This window comes from Neophocaena asiaeorientalis, unplaced genomic scaffold (genome assembly GCF_003031525.2).
Source record: "Neophocaena asiaeorientalis asiaeorientalis breed wild unplaced genomic scaffold, Neophocaena_asiaeorientalis_V1.1 scaffold192, whole genome shotgun sequence".
Classification (NCBI taxonomy): domain Eukaryota; kingdom Metazoa; phylum Chordata; class Mammalia; order Artiodactyla; family Phocoenidae; genus Neophocaena; species Neophocaena asiaeorientalis.
Genome location: NW_020185326.1, coordinates 1,527,599 through 1,552,375, shown reverse-complemented (window position 1 = coordinate 1,552,375; position 24,777 = coordinate 1,527,599). Strand labels below are relative to the sequence as shown.

At 40.5% G+C, this 24,777-nt stretch overlaps 1 protein-coding gene across 1 annotated transcript; it reads left to right on the top strand.

Annotated features, from left to right (window-relative positions):
• The first annotated feature begins 59 nt into the window (after positions 1–59).
• RNF20 (ring finger protein 20) lies at positions 60–24,772 on the top strand. Its single transcript, XM_024734421.1, has 20 exons — positions 60–179; positions 1,223–1,377; positions 6,455–6,622; positions 6,729–6,876; positions 7,029–7,211; positions 10,675–10,793; positions 13,246–13,392; positions 13,566–13,643; positions 13,831–13,950; positions 15,284–15,463; positions 16,423–16,558; positions 16,882–17,003; positions 17,141–17,511; positions 18,742–18,859; positions 19,670–19,819; positions 21,375–21,587; positions 22,139–22,264; positions 22,432–22,572; positions 23,320–23,421; positions 23,675–24,772. Exons 2-20 carry the CDS (start codon positions 1,249–1,251, stop codon positions 23,849–23,851), a joined length of 2,928 nt encoding a protein of 975 aa, XP_024590189.1. The 5' UTR covers positions 60–179; positions 1,223–1,248; the 3' UTR covers positions 23,852–24,772.
• Positions 24,773–24,777: the final 5 nt, after the last annotated feature.

The window sequence follows — 24,777 nt, the reverse complement described above, 5'->3', positions numbered from 1 at the left end:
GCCAGGTTGAAGCGACTTCCTCTTTCCTTTCCCTTCTTCCTCTCCCTGGCCCCGCCTCCCGGAAGCCTCACTTGGTCTTCGCTTGCGGGTAAGGGGTGAGAGGTGGGAGTGCTACGCGGACCTTGGTGAATAACTGCCCAGAGTTCTGCTCCCGGGCGGCGCAAGTTGGAAGAACTCAGGTTAGATCTCTGACAACGGTGGGAGGGACTCTGCAGGCAACGGGATCTCCGCCCTCTCCCGCTCCCAGGCCTCCCTCTCCGGGGCCTGCAGTTGGCCCATCCGGAGGCTGGGGTCCTTGGCCCCTCTCGAGTAGGATTGAGGCCCTTGTCCTGCTCCTCTCTCTCCAGGCGAGGTCCCACTCAGGTTGCTGCCACCGATACCCGTCTCCTGGAGCTTGAATTGGAAGCAGAGTAATTCTGATGGAAGTAGTAAAGTGCTTTAGCATCTATTCCGCCTCCTATGAGCTCCGAAACCTTGGGAGGCAAGCAAGGCAGACAATATCTGTTCTCTTGCATTGTGCATATAGAGAACTCACTCTTCCAAGGCAGCATGGCTCCCTAAAAGTTAGAACTGGGATTCACACCCAGGTCTAGCTTCCACAGGGTTGCACAAATTCGTGGGGAGAGCGTTTGGAAATAGAGAAGAAACTGCAAATATATAAAGGAGAGCTAGCATTTCTGAGTGCATACTTCATGCTAGGCATTATGCAGAATTCTTTCTGTACTTACTTATTCCTTATAAGGAGCATAGGAAGCTTATATTGTTGTTATTTCTGGTTTAGGAACTTGAGGCTCAGAGATGATAAATGACTTGTCCAGTATTAATAATTTAGTAGACATCTCCCAGGTCTCTTTCAGCTCTCTGATTCTCCCAACACTATAGAATTAACTTTTTTTCTAATCAAACTGAACTTTTCAGATGTTGACATTTCAGGAAATGAGATTCCTGAAATTTTTCTTGGTCTCTTCACCCTTTGCCCATTGGCTTATTTCTTAGCAGCATCCTATTTAGAAATTTGTAGTTCCGTAAATTCAGCTGTGACTCTTACTCCACAATTTTTCTCTTTCCAAGAGAAACTTAAGGATCATGTTGCTGAGTGTGGAATTGATGGATCCAGGTTAAAGGACTGGCCAGAAAAACTGCTAGTTTTTACATCACAGGTGGACCCTCTTTAGTTCTCTTTGCAAAACTTACCTAAGTTTCTGTCTTTTTTTCTCTCCAGGAAAACAGCTATCATCTTGTGCCAAGATGTCAGGAATTGGAAATAAAAGAGCAGCTGGAGAGGCTGGCACATCTGTGCCTCCGGAGAAGAAGACAGCTGTTGAAGACTCAGGGACCACGGTGGAAACAATTAAGCTCGGGAGTGTCTCTTCAACGGTATGTGGAAACAATGCTGTGAGAGTGTGTTTTTCTTCTGTCCGTGGCCGCCTGAAAGTAATAATTTACGGAAGCCTTCTGGAGTAAGGGAAATTGATTTGAAAAGAAGAGGGAAATAAAACAGCCAGAAGTAGATGAAATGATGCATTGCTCATTTCTGAAGAAGAAATATATTGACATTTGATCTTTATTTTTAAAGGTATGTTTATATTCTCTGAAGATTCTGGTCCCTGATACAGCATTGAGGTATTTAGCATTATAGGTATTTAGTGAGGGAGTTATACACTGATTTTTCATTCATTGAAAACTTAGGTGCCAGGTACTAAGAAGCAATGTAGCAAAATCACCGAGAGAGTGTCTTCTTATTCACTGGGTTTTTGAGAGGATGAAATGAAAGAGTTCCTGCTAAGGAATATTACCTTTAACATGGTAATGTACTATTAATAGTTTTTATTGGGCTAGACATTGTGGCTATAATGGTGAATAAAATAGATATTGCCCTTGCTGTTATGGAGTTTGCAGTTTTATTAGACTGTTATACACCAACAGCTTATAGTAATGTTATATGTCCATTAGACATCAGAAGCTCACTATAATAGGTCAGGAGTCTGTATTTTGGAGCTCAGCCATGGTGATATGGTGTAAAAATGCTTCACATTTGTATAGCCTACAAAACCACATCTACTCTTTGAAATTGAGGATCAGAGAGAATAATAGGAACATTCAGAGTAAATTGTTGATAAGTATCATTTCTGAAGTTGTCTGGGGTTCATCAGCCTCCTGTTGCCAGGAGGTGATTTTTGTCTTGGCACTGTCTCATGTCATGCATCCCAAGGACATTTATTCATTCAATAATAAATATTTGCTGAGAATCTGTTATTTGCCAGACACTGTGCTTTACCCTAAGGACAGCCCCTGGACTTCAGCTTGTAGGTTGGCACTGAGAAGGGAACAGACTGTCATAATAGAGTGGGAAACGTGCTCTTCACAGGGATAACCACATGTGCTAAGGGAAGCACCGAACACACGTCCCATTTTGGACTTTATCCAGAAGGCCATGAGGAGCTACTGGAAGGTTTTAAGCAGGGGAGTAACATGCTCTGACTTAGGTTTGGAGAATAGACTGTAGGGGAGCAAGGGTTGTAAGCAGGAGTTCAGTTAGCAAAATTGTTTCCTCATTCCTTCTCCCTCTCCTCCCTCCCACTCTCCCTCTCTAAGGGTGGGGAGCTGGTGCATGTATCCACTGATCCCTGCCCCAGTTGGTTGAAGGTTGCCCTTGAAGGCAATAACTCCTCCTTTGCACTTTGAGGTTGCTGTAGTAAACAAACTGAGATTGTGGAGCAAAAAACTTTGAGACTGCAAGGTATGCTTGAAGTGGGACACTGGTAGGGTGACTGGAGCTGTCCACCAGAGGTGTGCTGAAGTCTGGAAGGCTGACAGATCGTGGCATGGGGCGCAAAAGTGTCTGCTACGTGTAGGAGGCTGTTGCCGTAATCTTGAGGGATCACAGTGGCTTGGGCCACTGTGGAGGTAGTGTCGACAAGATTTGCTTGTGGATTGGGTGAAGTATATGAGAGGAAGGAGGCACGATGACCCCAGGATTTTGGAAGTATGCAGTTTTCACTAACTGAGCTAGGGAAGGGTATGAGAGGAGCAGATTTCTGGGAGCTGTGGGGGATGAATCATGAGTTTGAAACTGGACATATAAGTTTGAGGTATTTATTAGACCTATGAGTGGATAGGTAGTTGGATGAGGTGATCTGTAGTCTGTGGAGAGATCTGGGCTAAAGCTGTACATTTGATAATCATTATTTTTTTAAATGGTATTTAAATCCATGAGACTATAGGCTCTCCCATAAGGAATGAGCATAGATAAAGAAGTCTGAGAACAGGGCCCTGGAGCACTGCAACCCTTCACGTCAAGGAGATGAGAAGAGACTAATTGAAGAGGGACCATTGAAGTAGGAGGAGAATAAAAGAGAGTGGGGTCCCGGAAGTCAAAAGAAGAAAGTGTTTCAGGAAGAGGTTGATCAGGTGCTCCTGATGGGTTGAGCAAGGGGAGGACTGAGACTTAGATTTAGCCTTAGAAATTTCACTGGAGGCTTGACAAAAACCGTGTTGGTGGAGTGGTGGCAATGGCAGCCTGACTGCAGTGAACTTAAGAGAATAAGAGAGGAGGGAAAAGAGGGCAGAGATGTTGCTTTGGAGGAGTATTGATGTAAAGTAGAACCAAGAAAATGGGGCCTTAGCCAGAGGGAAATGTGGGGTTGAGGGGAGGTTTTCTTAATTTGTTTTTTAAAGTAGGAGATATTACAGCATTTTTATTTATTGATGAAATGATTTGCTAGAGAGGGTAAAGTTGATGATGTAGCAGAAAAAGAAGACAGTTACTGGTGTGATGTCCTTGAATAGAAGAAAGAATGTAATACGATGCACAAGTGGGAGAATGGGCCTTAACTAGGAGAGGGATGGTTTATCGACAAGAAGGAGGGCAAGGGATGTGGGTTCAGATGTAAGCAGGGCAGTAGTGAGGGTTGTGGGAGATGGAGGTGGACATGCTCTTCTGATTGCTTCTGTTTTTTTTCAGTGAAATCAGAAGCAAGACTCATCTGAGAGTGAGGATGGGGGAGGAAGTTTTGGAGGTGCGAAGAGACAGGAGAAGGTAGGAAGTAGTCACCTTGAAGAGAGAACGGACTAGAGAGAGGGAGTAGGGCTGCTGGGCAGCACTGAGGACCTACCTGAGTCTGTGAGCATGAGTTTAAAGTGAGACCAGTCAGCATGGTGCTTTATTTTTTCTAGTCACATTTAGCTTCATGGATGTAGGTGGAGAGTTGGATGTTACCAGGATCGGGGTTTTCAGCAGGCAAATATGGAGCAAGGGAGGAGAAGGTTATAAAACAGTGTGACTGGTCATGGAATTTAAGTTTGATAAGGAAGTGAGGAAGTGAGAGGAGTGAAAGACATAGGTACAGGACGAAGGTATAGGACCAATGGATTGTATAATAGATCCTGGAGGAGTTGAAGAATTGTTGGAGTTGATAAACTAGAGAGAGTGAGCTGGAAAAACAGGTGGTAACTGTAGAGAATGGGTTGTTTGAAATTGAGTTTATAGAGAACATCCAGGGACAGCTAAGACCACGAATAGGAATAACTGGGAGTTTGGTGACTGAGGGAGGTAAAGGACAAGATCATTGGAGGAGAGGAGGTCAGGATATAGGATCTGAGATACAGGAACGATCATCTATATGGGAATTGAAATCAGTAAGAAGTACAACATGAGTAGTATTGGAGAGAGTGATGACAAGCCAGGTGCTAAATCTTCAGGAAATGTGGGGAAGTGACCTGGGCATTTATAGGTGAGTGCAGCAAGGCAGGGTGGCAGGTGGTCCAGACCAATGGCATGAGCTGCAAAGCTAGGAGGTTTTAGGGAGCAAAGTGGATAATGGCTTAGTGGCATTGGAGAGCAAGGAGGACACCCACCTGCCTCCAGGCACAGGGCTTCAAAGCATGTGGGAGAGAAACAGCCATCACTGGAGAAGCCTGCAGGGAAACAGTGTTCTTATCCAGGTTTCAGGTGGAGCAAAGAAGGGGAAGGTGATGCTCAGAAAAGAGGTTAAACATATAGTTTATTAATAGTATTCATAAACTGGTACAGTTGGGAAGCTGTTGACTGTTTTGGTGTATCGAGACTGTTTAACCAAATGGAAGAGAGGAAAGTAAAAGTGAAACGAGAAATTCGTGCTCTAATAAACGGTTCTTACTTTAAAATATTCATTAATTTCTCAGTAAAGTAAAAATGTAATCATTACCACTAAAGATACTGAGAGGGGTACACAATTACTGATGGAGTGACGTTTTTGCAGAAACAGGAGAGAATGGGATCCTCAGCACAAGTTGAGGTTTTAAGAATATGGGCATAAGTTGGTAAGTTGTGTGGATGGGTTTAGAAGATAGGAAATTGAAGAACTTTCCATCTGATGGTTTCTGTTTTCTCTTTAAAACGGAGGCCAAGTCACCTGCTTAGTGTGATGTGAGAGGAGTGCCTCAGTGTAGAAAAGGAGCTAGATCACTTGATCCAGAAAGAAACATTTCCGGACAAATGATAAGATCTGCTCAGGTTAGAATTCATTTTATAAAGGCACCAGTCTCCCTGGTTAAATGACCTTATCTAGAAGTCTCAGCATACTGGGTATAGGAATGGAATAGTCTAATACGTGGATTAATTCAGATTGGGGTTTGTTCACAGAGGTAGAATAAAAAGATTAAAGGCAGAGAACTTGAGGAGCCTGATAGGCAGGAGTTTGAAGGAATGTATTATAGGGTATAGTCAAGGTATGGAAGATAGTGGAGACAGAGGAGAAAGGAGAAAATTCAAAATTTTGGAGATCCAGATGAAGACTGGTATATTGAGATAAGAGCATGAGCTATCTGGAAAGATGGTTTTATTCAGAGAATGGAAAGTTGGAATTTAAGATTTCAGATGTGACACAGTTCCAGATAATGACAAAAGTCTAGGATGTGGCTTTTGAAATGTCTGGCTGAAGCACAGTGAAGGAAGTAATCATTGGAGTTAAGGAATTCAAAATGCTGACAGTGTAGATACTAGAGGATTGGATGGTTTGTCCACACAGGTACATGTCCACATGTATATTGAAGTCACCAGATGTGTTGACGGGGACTGGGATACAGAAGGACCTGGTTGTCAAAGTCTTGAATAAATGACGGGCAGTGGTTAGGAGATAGCTGATTGATTGGGGAAGAGGGTGATCTAGCTGGATGGTGGAGCCTCACAGTAGCAGTATTTTGTGGATGTACATGTGACTAGAACAGTGAGCTGGGTGAAGTCAAGGTTCTAGTGTATATGTGTGTGTCATTCTTTCCTCCCATCATCACAGACCTTTACCTTTATTTATTTCTTCTGCTTCTACTTCTTATCCCATTATTTGCTGTAAGATTTTATTAATAAATATCCTTTTTCATAGGAACTAAGTAATGCACATATTAGCCCCTGTTGAGTTTAACCACTGATTTGTCTAATTTCTTTATGGAGATTAATAAGACTGGTTTCCTGGGGCAGGAGGAGTTAGACATTCGAACACTGCAAGCCAAAAATCGCAAACTGGCAGAAATGCTGGATCAACGGCAAGCCATTGAAGATGAACTCCGTGAGCACATTGAAAAACTGGAACGAAGACAGGCCACCGATGATGCCTCACTATTGATCGTCAACCGGTACTGGAGTCAGGTAGCTAGCTTGTTTTTATCTGAGCATTGTAGTTCTCCTTAGCAGACTCTTTATTTCCAAAGTTGTTTCCTTTTGTATTTTCGTAACTGTACCTTCCCTCCTCCAGTTTGATGAAAACATCCGTATCATCCTTAAACGTTATGATCTGGAGCAGGGTTTGGGAGACCTACTCACAGAAAGAAAAGCCCTTGTTGTGCCTGAGCCGGAACCAGACTCTGATAGCAATCAGGAGCGGAAAGATGACCGAGAGAGAGGTGAGTGTTGGTGGCGGATTTGCCACTTCATGCTTTCTGGCTGTTTGAAGTAGAGCTTCGCTTTGAGGCTCTCCATTTGAGGGGAAAAAATAGATTTTGATATTTCCAGTTTTATAATATTAGGGGCTTCTTTTTTCCCCCTGTGTCCTCAGGGGAAGGGCAAGAGCCAGCTTTCTCTTTCCTTGCTACTTTGGCCAGCAGTTCCAGTGAAGAGATGGAATCTCAGCTGCAGGAGCGCGTGGAGTCCTCCCGCCGAGCTGTGTCGCAGATTGTGACTGTCTATGATAAACTGCAAGAAAAAGTGGAGCTCTTATCACGGAAGCTGAACAGTGGAGGTGAGGCAAAAACCAGGAGACTGGAAGCAGAGGGGGAGAAATAGGAACTCACCTTTGTATGCTAGTTTGTAGTTTTCAGACTTACATATTTATTTTTAATTAAATTTCTTGGAGTCAGTTTTAATATGTCCTTGTTTTTTGTTTTTCTGTTATCTCTAATATTTCCAAAAAAAGTTGACTCAGGCTTTAGAATTGTTAGATTTTAGTGTTTAAAAAGATAAAACAAAATATTATAGGGATGGAAAAGTGTCTATTTGAAATAAAAGTATTATTTTATGTTAACTAATTAGATTTAATGCAAAAATTTATATTTGTTCAGTGTAGTTAAGTATTTGTGTAGTTATGTTGCATCTTCTTTTTTGAATTTATTTATTTTTGGCTGTGTTGGGTCTTCGTTGCTGCGCGTGGGCTTTCTCTAGTTGTGGCGAGCGGGGGCTACTCTTCATCGCAGTACACGGCCTTCTCATTGCGGTGGCTTCACTTTTTGCAGAGCACAAGCTCTGGATGCACGGGCTTTAGTAGTTGTGGCACGCAGGCTCAGTAGTTGTGATGCATGGGCTCTAGAGTGCAGGCTCAGTTGTTGTGGTACGCGGGCTTAGTTACTCCGTGGCACGTGGGATCTTTGCGGCCATGGCTCACGGGCCCAGCCGCTCCGTGGCATGTGGGATCCTCCCAGACCGGGGCACGAACCCATGTCCCCTGCATCGGTAGGCGGACTCTCAACCATTGCGCCACCAGGGAAGCCCCAGGTTGCATCTTCTTAAGTGCCCTGATTTCATGCTTTAAATAATAATCCTGGTCTAGTTGTAATATATTAATTTCTCTGATTGTCATTAAGATGTTTAAACTTTCATTTCTGAAAGAAATATGTCAAATGCGATGGAGGTTGAACCATTGGATGGGAAAATAAGAATTTTCTTACTCTGTAGTTTTGTTTTTTAAGATACTTGGGCTAAATTATCAATAGAATTAAAAGAAGAGGCATATTAAAGACCTGTGAATATTTTGTGGGCAAAGGTTTCCTTTGCTTTTCCAATAGGGTGTTTGTGTATTTCTGTATTTTATTATTTGGATAACAGATACTTGTTTTAAGATATACAAATCAGAAATCACATAAAGTACACTACACAAGTCCTTCCATCTTACTTTCCAAAGACAGCCATTGTAAACAATATTATTCATGTCCTCCCAGACTTTTGTGTTCATATATTACATCTACTTGTGTGTTCCCAGCTCAGCTGTGTCTCTTGGTGCAGTGCCTTGCCTCACTCTTCCTTGTTTCTCCATTTTCTAGCACTGTTTCTGGTGTCTAGTGGGTGCTTACATAATGGTGAATGAATGGCTATAAATCTTCCCTGTCACCTAATGTAAACTGAGCTGTATGTTACTCCTTTCTCCCTTGGCTCCACTTGAATAGTTAGAAGGTATTATTAAACATTAGTAATATGCCACACGGATATACCATATGCATTATGATTTATACAGTATGCATGGTGTACCAGATAATATGCTATATGCAGAGGCTATGTCGTTATGAAACTTGATTTTATAAATGAATATCAAGTAAAGGAATTGCTGTATTTAAAAAGGAACTAAAATGAGTAACACATTAAACAGTACTTTAAAATTATTTCGGCAGGTGGACTCTCAACCACTGCGCCACTGGGGAAGCCCTAAAATTATTCTTTTTGATGGCATGCATTTTAAGGTAGGATTTGAGTTAAAAAATAAAAACATTCATTACAAGTTACAAACTGCTAAGCTATTATTTATAACATAAAAGGCAATTGCCATTGATAAACTGAACGTTCTAAGAGATAAAAGGTGTATAAAGTATGAATTGTAGCATCAACTGTAACTTTTGGCGGTTCATTTTTTTCCTCATGTTTATTTGGTCCTTGATTCAAAAGAATTACATTTATCAGCTTGTTTATTAATTCACTAAATATTTATTGAGCTCTTATTGTATTCTGGGCCTTATTCTCAATATTTTAAGATATTAAGAGGACTAAAATTCAGCCCCTAGTTCTTAGCTTGGGTTATGAATCAGAATCATTTTGAGAGTTTTCGGAGCATACTCTTTTTTGGCCCTGCCCATGTTTATTCTTATTTAGTAGGTATAGGATGGGTCCTAGGTATCTAATTTTAGAGGTTCCACAAGTGATTCTGATGGGTAATGTTGGTTGAAAACCATAAAAGCCACCACATGGCCAACCTGTATTATGTTTCTAAGAGTGGTGCCAATTTTACTTCCTGATAACTGTCTCTAGGGGCAGTATATAACCCGAGAGTATGTGGTTTCATTTACTAACATTTGGATTTCAGCTACAGTGTCTGTGACTGATTTTAAACATACTAATTTGGTATGGTAAGTTCTGTAGATTTACTACCTTCTTTGTAAATAACACTGCATACTTTGGTTTTTTTTGTTTGTTTTTGTTTTGTTTTTTTAACATCTTTATTGGAGTATAATTGCTTTACAGTGGTGTGTTAGTTTCTGCTTTATAAAAAAGTGAATCAGTTATACATATACATATGTCCCCATATCTCTTCCCTCTTGCGTCTCCCTCCCTCCCTCCCTATCCCACCCCTCTAGGTGGTCACAAAGCACCAAGCTGATCTCCCTGTGCTATGTGGCTGCTTCCCACTAGCTATCTCTTTTACATTTGGTAGTGTATATATGTCCATGCCACTCTCTCACTCTTTACAAGCTTCCCCTTCCCCCTCCCCATATCCTCAAGTCCATTCTCTAGTAGGTCTGTGTCTTTATTCCCGTCTTGCCCCTAGGTTCTTCATGACCATTTTTTTATTTTTCACACTTTGGTTTTTGAGCCTCAGGAGTGCCTCTGGCATAGTATACCAGAATATGATAAGTAATTCTATGCTCTTGTCTTTATTCTTCATGATTTTATAGGTGCTCATTTGAACAAGGAAATTACTGCTCCCTGCCCTGCCCTTCCCTTCTTTCCCAACAGAGAGATGCTTCACGTTGGTGTTAGTGAATAATAGGAATTTGTGACAGCCTTAGAAAATAGAATTTTATTGCTATTAAGTCTGACATTGATTAGAGATACTTCTGTCTTGTCTACAATTCTAAAATGCAGGTTTTTTTGGTGATTGTGCCTTATCTGAATAAAGTTATAGGACCTCTCCTTTTCTTTTCTCAAGGCATTTTAATTTTATAGAAAGGGATGGGCGTTAGGTGACCTTGCCTCTGTGTCTACCTCTACAGAAGCACAAAGTTGACTAATTTCCTTAAGCAAGTGCTTTAATGAAGGACTAAGTCCTCTACGCAAGCCTGGGTTCTTAATATGTCATGTGAAGATAATAAAAACCAGCCTACTTCTTGAAATTTTCAGGAAAATAAAGTGAGATAGCACGTTAATGCTTTGGTAGGATACACAGTTGTAAAATCTGACACTATAGATGCTAACTAAACTAAAGTACAGTTCTTCTCCCTCAGATAATCTGATAGTGGAGGAAGCAGTGCAGGAGCTGAATTCCTTCCTTGCACAAGAGGACATGAGGCTACAAGAATTGACAGACCTCCTTCAGGAGAAGCATTGCACCATGTCTCAGGAGGTACTTGACCAGAAAGGAGATGGCAGTTTCCAGTGGCCCGTGGCAGACATTGACTCAGAATACTAAGTGCTTCAAACATCATCTTACTCTAGAAAGCCTGTTTTTATACTGAAGAGCATGCAGGGCAGGTTAAAGCAACCACCTCTGAGAAATCAAAATCTGAGTAAAGGTTAAGGGAAGGAAATAATTGAACGTTTCTCCTTGACTCTGCCTCTGTTTAAGTGGACATTTTGGGATCTTAGTTTTTAGGAAGAATTACCATCATGGAGATTTGCAAAACAACACACCAAACCCCCAAATATTAAATTACTCCAAATATAAAAGACCATGTACAGTGTTACTGAGGAATAGGTTGGTAGAAATTTATCTGAGAATGGAGCAGTAGGAAATACTGCATTTATGATGACCTATGAACTTGAGGAATGTGGGTTTTCAATCCAAACTTGGACACACATAGTGCCACGACCAAACTATGTCAAGATTTGGGTGTTTGTTTATTGTATAAAATGATTGAGACAATGTGGTGATAAGCCTTCTGCTGAAATTTGACCTACCTTAGCTTGGCCACCCAACTCTTACGCTTATTGGTAAGTTAATAGTTAACCATTTACTTAGTGCGTAGCACTTAAGTACTTTACAAATATTATCTCTCATGGTCAAATAACTCTCATTTTACTGCTAAGGAAACAAATTCAAAGAAACTGATGACTGGTCTGAGGGCACACAGCCAGAAAGTGATTGAACTGTGATTTGGATGTAGGTCTGTTCAACTTCAAAGCCTATGTTCTTCATTATGTCCTCTTTCCTAAACTCCAGTGCCGGGGCTTCCCTCATGGCGCAGTGGTTGAGAGTCCACCTGCTGATGCAGGGGACAGGGGTTCATGCCCCGGTCCAGGAAGATCCCACATGTCGCGGAGCAGCTGGGCCCGTGAGCCATGGCTGCTGAGCCTGCGTGTCCGGAGCCTGTGCTCCGCAACGGGAGAGGCCACAACAGTGAGAGGCCCGCGTACCACACACACAAAAAAAAACTCCAGTGCCAAGGTGCATGCTGGGCTGGTTGCCTGGGAATCATTTGGGAAGTTTATTAATACTTCTCATCAACCTTCAAAGGGGTTAGAGTATAGTGGTGCTTATAAAGAAATTGGAGTGTAGTAAAAAAATCAGTATAACTTTCTGTCATGTTTTAAGGCATAAGCTAGGTGCTACCAAGATGAAAAGGTCTTCCTTTACCAGCCCTTTCCCAAATCTCATTTAGCATTACTAAGTTGGAGAGACATATTGCTCTGCTCAGCTGAGCTGATATCCAAGATGGCTCTCATGGCTGGTTGGTTTTTTTTGTTTTGTTTTCTCTTGTTTTTTGGGGTTTTTTTGGCCATGGCACATGGCTTGTGGGATCTCAGTTCCTTGACCAGGGATTGAACCTGGGCCATGGCAGTGAAAGCACTGAATCCTAACCACTGGACCACTAGGGAACTCCCGACTCATGGGTGGCTGTTGACGCTGCCTGTCAGCTAAGAGCTCATCTTAGTTGTCCACTGGAGTGTCGCCTCTCCAACATGGATGTTTCAGGGTAGTTGGACTTCTTACATGGCAGCTGACTTCTTCCAGAGAATGAGTGTGTCAAGAATATCAGGCAGAACCTGCATGGCCTTTCAGACATAGCCTTGAAGTTATGTAGCATCATTTCCACTGGGTCACCAAAGTTGACCCAGATTTAAGAGGAGGGGACAGTGACCTCACCTTTTGTTGGGAGGACTGTCAAAGTATTTGGGGGCCATATTTTAAAACCAACACAAAAGATATGTGTAGATTAATGTGGGCATGTAACAGTTTTATAATTAAAGTATTAAATAGCATTAGCTGTGTACATCTCCTAAATAAGCAGAGAACAACATAGATTTTTGTATCTTTATAGCATCTGATTCTAGATTGCCCTGGGCTCAGCTTGAAAAAGAGAATGGAAGTTTTCCTTCCATTCTCTTTGGATTATCATTTGTTGGAATATGGGAAGGGAAAGTAGAGGGTAAATATAGCTGTCTTTTCTAAATAAATATTTGAATTTTTATCTCCTAAAATATTTGTCTGGTAAAATCAAGGATGTTATCTTTTGTCTCTTAAAAAACATATTTTCTGATGGGTTTGTGGTCTATATAGGGAAATGGTGCTTCTCAGAGGTAGAAAAATTATTGAATCTTAAGTAGTCTTTTCTTTGTGAGAGTTCTTATAGACTTGTACAGTTTTCATAATTGTGACTTACCCAAACTGTTAAACCTGTGATTTCAGTTTTATACTCATGTGTTGGGAAGAGGGTGAAATAGCTTTTACTTAAACCTTTTCTTTAATGACACATAAGCAAGGGTTAATTTTGTGGGATTTGGGATATAAGGCATTCCTTTTCTAACCTGGTCTTTTTTTTGCTGTATTTTTCTGAACACCTGTGTTTGGGATGTAGTTCGCCAAGTTGCAGAGTAAAGTGGAGACAGCTGAGTCACGAGTATCTGTCCTGGAGTCCATGATTGATGACCTGCAGTGGGATATTGACAAAATTCGAAAGAGGGAACAGCGACTCAATCGACACTTAGTAGAAGTCCTAGAACGGGCAAGTGCTGTTTTATTCATAGTTTGAAGACTAGAATCATTTTAAGGAGTCTACTCAGAAAGGATGAACTTGGGTAGTAGTACTTGAAGAAAAAATGGACTTCTTTGAAAGACTTTGGTTATCAGACTAAACTTTTAGGGCCTCTCACTAAAGAATCTTTGTCTTCTCCATAGGTGAATTCAAAAGGTTATAAAGTATACGGTGCAGGGAGCAGTCTCTATGGCGGCACAATCACTATCAATGCCCGGAAGGTAAAATCACGACTCCCCGAGGGTTTGTTTCTTTGACCTGGTGTCAGGAATTGTGTTAGGTATTGTGTTAGTGACAATGTGGGGTTTTGCTAGAAGAGTCGATCAGTGGAGCTGGAAGCTTAGGAATGGGAATGATTTAGAAATTCCTTTTCTTTACTCTCATTTTGCTATTTCCTCCTTTTCCCAGTTTGAGGAAATGAACGCAGAGCTTGAGGAGAACAAAGAGTTGGCTCAGAACCGTCACTGTGAGCTGGAGAAACTTCGGCAAGACTTTGAGGAGGTCACTACGCAAAATGAAAAGCTGAAGGTAGGAGACACAACTCTGAGGGGCAGTAAAATGAAACTTTTTGCTGATAACTCACATATGTGTTATGAACCGTCATAATTTATTACGGAAAAGAAAAATGTAAGTTTTGTTGCTATATCCATTTATTTAGTTATATATATACTTAATATTGGTACCCTGCCTTTTCTGAAAAGGATTTAAAGCAACCTACAAAAATACATTGGCTGAATCAAAGTGCACTAACTTAAGAATTGTTGAGAAAAAATGAGGAGTAGGGTGAACTAGGGTGAGGATCCAAAGTGGGTTTTAAAAATGGGGCTTGTATACAAGATACATGCAAGAAGCATGTAGCTACAGTACGTAGGCCACTCCCATGTCAGTAACTGCCAAATGTGGGCCACAGAAGTTGCCTCTGCAGCTTCTAACTGCCAAAACAGAGAAAGAAACATGGTCAGTGATCCTGTTGGTTTTCAAACCTGCCCATTAGAATTTTCTCTCCCTGGTTCTTGGGGAGAAGAAAGTAGATTCCGAAAGTCTTCCCACCCCTCTTTCAGTCACAACCACCTATCTTTTATAATTTTATTTGTTTCTAGGTAAATATATGAATAAAGATGTTTGAACTGAAAAAAAAAAGAACAAAAACAACCTGAGTTGAATCAGTTGATGTGTTTGGGTAATTAAAGTAAACAGTTACTTAGGAGAAGCATAAGTTGTTTTTTTTTTTTTTTGTGGTACGCGGGCCTCTCACTGTTGTGGCCTCTCCCGTTGCGGAGCACAGGCTCCGGACGCGCAGGCTCAGAGGCCATGGCTCATGGGCCCAGCCGCTCTGCGGCATGTGGGATCTTCCCGGACCGCGGCACGAACCTGTGTCCCCTGCATCGGCAGGCGGACTCTCAACCACTGCACCACCAGGGAAGCCCCATAAGTATTTTTGATACAATACCAAAAATTTTTTTCTCTGTGACTGTCAATAAAGAGAACAAGTTAGTGGCTAGGGTCCTCAACTATGTTCTTAAAATAAGTATCCTGACAAATTTCGTAGTGCTCTTCTCTGTCCCTAGATCTGACAGATTTCATAGGGCTTTTCTAGTGTCCTTGGATCTAGGTTGACACATAATGTAAAACATGTATGAATTAAAACAATCGTTGGGTGGAAGAATACAGGTACCAGGTACCACCTCTTGGACAGTCTAATTTAAGTTAGGATAGATTTTATTGTAACTAGAGGAATAGGTAGATAGATTTCATAAAGTTTGTCTCAGTTGCACAAGACGTCAGAGAGTTTAAGATTTTATTTCCAGGCTAGCATCCTAGATTCTGCTTCTGACTTTTCTTTTCTTTGGGCCCTCCTAAGGTGGAATTACGGAGTGCTGTGGAGGAAGTGGTCAAGGAGACTCCAGAATATCGCTGCATGCAGTCACAGTTCTCTGTCCTGTACAACGAGAGCCTGCAGTTGAAAGCCCACTTGGATGAGGCTCGGACCCTACTTCATGGCACCAGGGGTACCCACCAACGCCAAGTTGAGCTCATTGAGGTAACAGGCTAGCTTTGTCTTCTGTATATAAGCTTCCTCCCTCATAAATTTTATAATTTTACTCTCTTCTGCTCAATCTTTTATTCATTCAGAAAACATTTATGGAGTGGCTGTAGGTCTTTACTCTGCTAGATGGTGGGCATCCTGCCATCAGAGATCTTAGAGTCTAGTGGGGAGAACAGTATCCAGTAGAATGCAGTGTGTTGCGATAGAGTATATCCAAAAGGTACAGTGATAAAGGAGACAGAACATCTGATTTGACTGTGGAGCCGTCCTGATTCCACTTGCCAAAGTGCAGTATGACTCTTAAGGATAAATACAAGTTTACTCGTAGATAAAAATAGGAGAAGGGCATTCCCAGCAGTGAGAACAGCAGATGTAAAAAAAATAGTTTAGTATGGCTGGAGTCTTATGTACATTGGGGAGAATAGTGTATAGAAGCTGTATCACTGCTTACAAGCCATTATATCATATAATGGCATATGTAAATAATTTTTTTAAGGCAGAAACTTTCATTCATGTGTTCACTTCTGTATTTTCCATTGCCTTTAAGGTTATGTTTATAGTAGTTTGTCTTTTACTGTGTGTCTGCCAAAGAGCTGAGTATATCTTACTTTACTGTTTATATACTGTTTTCTTCTTTAGTTCTCCAACCAGATTGTAATATTCTCAGTTAGGAACCATTTCCTGTATTTCTTGAGTCTCCTGCTAGTTCTCAGATCAGTGTTTTGTAGCTGTCTGGTGCTCATTAAGTATTGATTGAATTGGAACTTTTCAGAGTAATCCCTCCTTTCTTGATGTTTTCTCTTTTTCTCCTTAGATCCTTATAGATCAAGGATCTATATACGTAGATAAGGATCTTGATCCTTATAGATCAAATTTAGGAAACAATAATAGAATATGATGACATGTCCACATTTTGATAAGAATTTTTGATTGGTTCCTTTTTCTGTGTGTAGCGAGATGAGGTTAGTCTTCATAAGAAGCTGAGGACCGAAGTGATCCAGCTAGAAGATACACTGGCCCAGGTCCGCAAGGAGTATGAAATGCTGAGGATAGAATTTGAGCAGACCCTTGCTGCCAATGAACAAGCAGGTACAGTTACTCTGGCTCCACCCTGTAGTTCGTCTGCTACACATGCGTTCCTTGAAAGACACAGCGTGGTCACCAGGGTTTGTTATGGAGCTCAGAAGTCCTAAAGAACCTTAATTCAAATCCTGTCATTCATTTTGGTTTACAGCCTGGGTGCTTGTTTTTTAACTCAGATTGGCCAGTTTTGTTTTCATCTTCTGAGAAGGAATCTTCCTTTTGTCAATTCTCCCTGTTTCTCAGAGGTCCCTCATGTGTTCTACACTTTCTCTCCTTGTGCCTTTGCCCTTGTCACACTTCTTTCTGACATTGCTATTGCTGTATTTAAGGCCCCATAAACCGGGAGATGCGCCACCTCATCAGTAGCCTCCAGAATCACAATCACCAGCTGAAAGGGGAGGTCCTAAGGTATAAGCGGAAACTGAGAGAAGCCCAGTCTGACCTGAACAAGGTAACCAGGAGGAGGAGAATAAGTATTATTTTCTGTTAAGTTTGCAAAGCTGTCTTGGGGTGAGGAGAGTGGTGTGGTCACCACTAAGTGACCACTAAGTAAGTGTGGGTGCTGCTTTCCTTTCTCTGCCCTCCCAGACACGGCTGCGCAGTGGAAGTGCCCTCTTGCAGTCTCAGTCCAGCACTGAGGACCCTAAGGACGAGCCTGCAGAGCTAAAACAGGATCCTGAGGACTTGTCTGCCCAGTCCACCGCATCGAAGGCATCTCAGGAGGAAGTCAACGAAATTAAGTCCAAACGCGATGAGGAAGAGCGAGAACGAGAAAGGAGGGAGAAAGAGAGGGAGCGAGAAAGAGAGCGGGAGAAGGAAAAGGAGAGAGAACGAGAGAAACAGAAACTAAAAGAGTCAGAAAAAGAGAGAGATTCTGCTAAGGATAAAGAGAAAGGGAAACATGATGATGGAAGGAAGAAGGAAGCAGAAATTATCAAACAATTGAAGATTGAACTCAAGTAAGAGCAATGTTTAGAGTAACTGTTTCTGACTCAAAAGCTAAGGTTAGGACATCGTGCATGAAATGTTTGAATGATGGCATGGCTTATTCAATAATTGTAATGTATCAGGTGTAGCTAAATGTACAATTAATGTACAATTCTTGATCAAGTGTACGACTTCAGTGGCCTGTGTAGCTATTGTATACTCTGGCTCAGTGATCAGGTCTCAATAAACCCCATTGTTGTAGCCTTATTCTTCATGAATCCAAATTAAGGAAAAGGATGTCATGATTGAGGTAACACTCATGAGAATTATTGGAAGTAAATACTGCTGTTTACTAGATTTGGGCAAATTGTTGGCATGAATTATAATTTAAATTATAGTAGGTAGAATATGTATCGCTATAACTTGAACAGTATTGATCTCTTTGCCTGGCAGTTAAGTAGTCTGTGTGTATATCAGATCATTTTAAGAGATTTCTAGGAGGTTTACTCCTACAGGCATTGAGACAGACCTTTAAGTCAAGAAACACTGCCGTAATCTCACATATCGCCGCTTCTCATCCTGCTCAGCCGTACCTTTTCTGATAGAACCGGTTCCTTCTTGCTCCCCATTGGTCATGGTAGAGTGTTTATTGATGTTTGGATTTAAGGGACTACTGTGCTCAAAACATTTGAACTTCTTTGGTATATAAAAGGATAGTTAAGAGGTTTGAAAATTTAGTAAGATAAAGTTTTAGCCTTTAGCCGATGGTTAATCACTCAGTTGTCAAATCTAGGATTAGCAGTATATTTTAAACTTTGAATTTTCTCCCTTTTTTTCTCTCTTCCTCTTGCTCTCTTTAAGGCAATTTTTTTTCCCTCCAAGTGTGGTATCAGAATTATTTGGGTGACTTACTTAAAATACATTCCTGGACTCCATCCCAGACCTACAGAGTCTCAGTTTCTAAGAGTGGCGCCCCAGAACTTTGCCTATTTAACAAGTGCCATAAGTGTTTATTTTAGAACTATGTTGGAGAACTTGGTCTGACGGGAGAAATGAGTCTTTTATACAAACTTACTTTTCTATACTTTCTGAGTGTATCCAGAAATCTCTTGATAGTCTGTGCAAAAGTTTTGTCTTTTAGATGTGTTATGTAAAGTGTAAAATAGAACTGTTGTAAAATATCTTGCATAATTCAAAATTCCCCTGCTCTGATGCCCTTTGTTTTCTCATTACACCATTCCCCTCTACCACCCTCATCATAGGAAGGCACAGGAGAGCCAAAAGGAGATGAAACTATTGCTAGATATGTACCGCTCTGCCCCAAAGGAACAGAGAGACAAGGTTCAGCTAATGGCAGCTGAAAAGAAGTCTAAGGGAGAGGTAATCTAATCTGCCATTACCTGTCATTCTGGTCAAAATCTTCCATTTGTGGGATTTTCCTTCACACTTCTGAAGGCTGTAGTTTCTTTAAAGTTAGCATTTAAGACTTAGCAACATTTTCTTCCCTTTCAAAGACCATCTAATATAGAGACTTCCAGATTTTCCACTAGGTGGTAAGGTATATCAGAATTACGGGGAATAGGAGTAACCTTTTCAAACTTTTTGTTCCCCTTTGTGCCATATAAATCATTGTCATACTGATTTTCTTTTTCTGGTTACTTTTGGGAAGAATGCCTTGTTCTTTTAAAATTGGGAGCCTAGGAAATAAAAGGGTGAGGACTATTCTAAAGAAAAGTACATTTGCGCTCCTCAAAAATGCCGCTTGCAGGGCTTCCCTGGTGGCACAGTGGTTGAGAGTCCGCCTGCCGATGCAGGGGACACGGGTTTGTGCCCCGGTCCGGGAAGATCCCACATGCCATGGAGTGGCTGGGCCCGTGAGCCATGGCCGCTGAGCCTGTGCGTCCGGAGCCTGTGCTCCGCAAAGGGAGAGGCCACAGCAGTGAGAGGCCCGCGTACCGCAAAAAGAGAAAAAAAAAATGCCACTTGCAGAAGCGTGTGACGTTGGAATGGAGTGATGTTAAAGCAGGGTTGTGATGTGGTGCCCTAGTGTGTCATTTGTCTCCTTCCATAGTCCTGTAAAGGTTCCTTCGGTGCTATGGGCCCTCCGTCTGTGCAGAGTATTACTTGATTTTTGAAACTGTATTATAGCTTTTTTGTTTTTCTTTTCGTGTGATTTCTTTCCTCCTATAGTTGGAAGATTTAAGGCAAAGACTCAAAGATCTGGAGGATAAGGAGAAAAAAGAGAACAAGAAAATGGCTGACGAAGATGCCCTGAGGAAGATCCGGGCAGTAGAGGAGCAGATAGAATACCTGCAGAAGAAGCTGGCCATGGCCAAGCAGGTGGGCATACTTTCTTTATTTAATGAGCTTTTTAAGTAAATTTTACTTGATAAGTAAGTTATTGACAGCGAAATTTGCCCTGTCGTTCCAGTCTTTTTTTTTTGGTTAATATTTTTTTCTCCTATATGTTTGTTTTTACACTGAAGTCTCTCATCCTTCAGTTACTTTGTTTTGTGTATTTGTGAGGAAGGAAATTTACTTCTATTTTCAAATGGATAGACAGTTATTCAAAAACTGTTTCTTGAGGGATGTATCGTTTCTCTGCTGATCTGCAATCAGGGGATGTAATGAATATAAAATTTTATAAAAAGATATAAAATTTTATACACATTATGATTATAAATACATGAAACGAAGAAAAACATGTTCCCCAAATAGGTTACAAATAAATAACCAGTATGTCAACTGTAGTGGTTTCTGGATCATAGAACTATAGAGACTTGTCCCCTTCTCATAAGGAACATATATTTCTTTATTTTTAAGTCCCAATGGATTTTATTAACTTTCGATAATAAAGATACCAAAAATGGTTGGAAAAACCATATAGGTACATAAATAAACCAAGGTACACATGGGTATTTAATATGTGCAAAAGATATAGTTTTAAATCAGCAAGAAAAAGGAAGATGATTAAATGTGGTGGGCAAAAACAAAATAATTTTGGAAAAAAGTTGGAGATATATTTGAACACTCTACACTAAGATAATTTCCAAATGGAACATATATATAATGTTAAAGAAATCCATAAAAGAACCAGAAGAAAACAGATACATTTCTTTTTAAATTTTAAGTGGAGAAGACCTTTCTAACTATTAGTAAAAGTCTAAAAAGTATGAAAGATAAGATTGATAATTTTGACTTATAAAAAAGACCACACAAAACAACTTCTACACGGCAGCAAAGCAAAAGGGTAAATGAGAAACCTGGAAAAAATATTTCTAACTCTTATCATGAAAGGGCTTATCTTTCTAATATATATTTAAAAATCCCCAAAAAATGATAGGGAAGAAAACTCAAAAGCCCAATAGAAGAACAGATGAAAGATATTAATAATTCATAGAAAAACAAATGGCTCTTAAACATATGAAAAGATGCTCTGTAATTTATAATAAGACAAATGTAAATTAAAACTAGTTTTACGTTCAGTTTTTCACCTATCAGATTGTTATGAAACAGATGTTTTCAGAGTTGAAAAGTCTGTAGATTCAAGTCAGTATTATAATTGTGGAAAAGTATGAGAAAATGTGAGGTTTTATGATAGAAATTTTCTTAACCAACTCCTACTTGATCAGTTTGCTAGATTATGGTGTGTATAATTTTAGTCTGCTTCAGCTGACCTCAAATACGGACCAATTAATGAGCATCAGACCAACAATCAATGCCAATGGCTTCAGATTCCTAGGGCTAACCTAGTGACAAAACTAAGCTTCTTAAAACTGTCTTCTCTGTCACTAGGTTATTTCCATAACAACAGTAGGAAAGTTTAGTTTCCTGTGTGCATTTCTTTGGAGTTAGAAGATTCCATTAAAATGAAGGTTCTTCTTTCTTATTTTAGGAGGAAGAAGCTCTCCTCTCTGAGATGGACGTCACAGGCCAGGCCTTTGAAGACATGCAGGAGCAAAATATCCGTTTGATGCAGCAGTTGAGGGAGAAGGATGATGCAAATTTCAAGCTCATGTCAGAACGTATCAAGTCCAATCAGATCCATAAGCTGCTGAAAGAAGAGAAGGAGGAGCTGGCAGACCAGGTTTTGACTCTGAAGACTCAGGTAACTAGAATGAAAAAAGCTTTCCAGAATCCTGTTGAAATAGGGTGCTTTCTACACGAAGATACAAGTAAAAAAAAAATGATTATTGTGGCATTTTTTGTAATAGGAAAAACTCCCCAAAACTAATGTACATGATTTGGGTACCGGGAAATAAATTACACATCCCTACAGAGGAGCACAGTGCAGCTGTTTAAACAAAAGTGGATCTGCTAATAAGGAAGAGTGCTTAAATATATCATTGAGGGATTCATCTTTTTATCCCTTCTGTGTTAAAAATGTGTATGTCTATGTGTGCACGTGCTGTGTATCTTAAAAACTTCTGTAAGGCTGCATGAGAAGCTGTAAGAGTGGTTACCTGATTACTTCTGGACATTGGGATGAGAGAATTACCATAGTCTTGCATGTAATTTGAAAGCTTCATGGATAAAATCAGTAATAGTTCGAGTTTTCTAACAGATTCTCTTTTGTGGGCCTGTGGATTAACAGAGCCTATTCAATTTTTTGTGTTTTTCCTTCCTGCTTGTGTTAAAATGTGATTTTCTTTTTCTAAGGTTGATGCCCAGTTACAGGTAGTGAGGAAACTGGAAGAGAAGGAGCATCTGTTACAAAGCAACATTGGCACAGGGGAGAAGGAGCTGGGTCTTAGGACCCAAGCCTTAGAGATGAATAAACGCAAGGTATGATCGATTACTCTGTGGTCTAAAGTGACAGTTAGTCTTCAGAGGAACAAATAAGTTTAACACTGATAAAATTACAGGTTCACTTTATTCCTTGGGCTTGGTAACATTTTGTCTCACTGGAAATAAGTGGTGATAAGATAATGTTGTTCATACATCCCTCATAGGCAATGGAGGCAGCCCAGCTTGCAGATGACCTCAAAGCACAGTTGGAGTTGGCTCAGAAGAAGCTACATGATTTTCAGGATGAGATTGTGGAGAACAGTGTCACCAAAGAAAAAGATATGTTCAATTTCAAACGGGCCCAGGTCAGTTGTTTTTTCTTCACTTTTTGCCTTTTAGGTATTTTCTGAGCTCTAAGATGACCTATGTTACAAAAGAGTCATTGGTCTGTCGTATCAATGTGTCATTTCCTATTTAACTGTAAGTTCCTTGAGTGAAGAGATGGAGTCTGTTTTCTTCACTGAAAGCTATCCCCAAAGCCTATCGTGGTGCCTGCCACCTAATGGGCATGAAATAAATATTTATTTATTTAAGTGAATGAGTTAGTGAAATCGTAAAGAAGTAGCAGCAAAAAAAAACACTAGAGAATTTTAAAGTTCTTCTTTAAATTCTTCTACAATTTTTTCTATTTTTTGCATGCCAACTGTTCCTCATGCTGCCTTTCTATAGTTATCTATAAGTCTGTAAATTCTGATCCAATCTATCTTCAGCCTAAAAACTAATTGCCTTAAAATAAGGTGGCCTATCAAGTTTTCATCTTTTTTTCTTTTTTTAAAATTTAATCCCTCTAAACTTAGACTGGAGTTTCGCAGAACTGAACTGACAGTAGTTAGATGCAACTGAAGTTTGGTGATATGATTGTGGTTGCCTGTTCCGAAAAAAAAGAAAATAGCTTGTCATTTGCAATTCTCTACATTCCTAAAATATAGTTAGGCATGAAAGGACAGAAAGTCCTTTCTTTCTGCAACAGAAAGTTCAGGTTGGAGCAATTAATTTTTCTCAAAAATGACAGATCTGGGGGAGTGTGTAATGGGTATGCTATCCCACCACAGGAGGACATCTCTAGACTTCGAAGGAAGCTGGAGACCACAAAGAAACCAGACAATGTACCCAAATGTGATGAGATTCTGATGGAGGAGATTAAGGATTACAAGGTTAGAAAAACTGCCTCAGTGATTTGTGTGTGTTTTTTTGTTTTGGCCTACAGTGGCCTACTAACAGATTAGGATAGTAAATACTGAACCTCTTTACTTGAAGGTAACAGAGAATGCTTTATTATGTGTGTGTGGTGGGTGCGTGCGGTGCTATTACTGTCTTAGTGCTTAATGGATTTTTTGCTTATATATAAGAGCCATTTGGGTCCTAAACCTTTATGGTTGCTCTGACTGTGATTTCTTTTTTTTCTAGGCACGCCTGACCTGTCCATGTTGCAACATGCGTAAAAAGGATGCTGTACTTACCAAGTGTTTTCATGTTTTCTGCTTTGAGTGTGTGAAGACCCGCTATGACACCCGCCAGCGCAAATGTCCCAAGTGTAATGCTGCTTTTGGTGCCAATGATTTCCATCGCATCTACATTGGTTGATCCAAGCCAAGAGAAGAAGAGGGGCAGGCTGGACAGGCACTTAGTCAATAACCACCAAACCTCTACCTCTTCTCTCCTTGACTGTCACCCACAGGGCAGTTTGTCCGTCAACTCCCTTTCCTTCACAGACCTTACGTCCGGGTTCTCCTCACTAATTCCTAGGTGACTTCGGGAGGAAAGGACTGGTAATGCAAGTCTTGGGTTTTAGAATGAATTAGAAACAACTTTTATTTGTCTTCCCTACCAGCTGTGTATTTCCGGCCTTTAGACTTTTCAACATCTTCAGGCTTTTACTGTATAATCTTGGATTGTCCATTCCTCCTGAAGAAGTCAAATTGGTATTTTTGACACAGAGAAAGAAACAAGAGTAGAGACACATGGCTACTTGCAGTGGGCGGTGATCTTTTAGAAATAAGCTGTCTGCAGGCATAAACAGTACTTGATTTGGGCAGTAAACTTTTTGTAAACTTGGATTATAAAATGGTATCATCATGCTACTTATTCCTGGATAGTTTGAAGCCTTAATGAAATTTATGTCCAGGATGATTCAATCCATTTCCTGTTCACTAGCTAAGTAATTTGTTAAGGTCAGCTGACCTTGTTACAGTTACTTAAGTTTTGAATGTTCTACTCATTGATGCCTTTAAATTTCTCGAGGCCAGAATAATTTCAAATACTATAGCCCCTTTTATCTTATAATGAAATCAAGATTGGAGAGGATGGGGCACAGGGCTGCGATGGTGAAGAGATCTTCTGGGTACCCTGGGGTCTCGACACAGGGAGGCCTTGGTGAACTATGAATTACTCTCATATGCGTCTCCACAGGGGTTGTCGTCACTCCTGTTTTCCAGAAGATTCTCTGTAATGTTTCTGTAGGACTTTATACTCCACAAGCTTCAATTAAAGCAGGATTCAGTTTGCTTTTG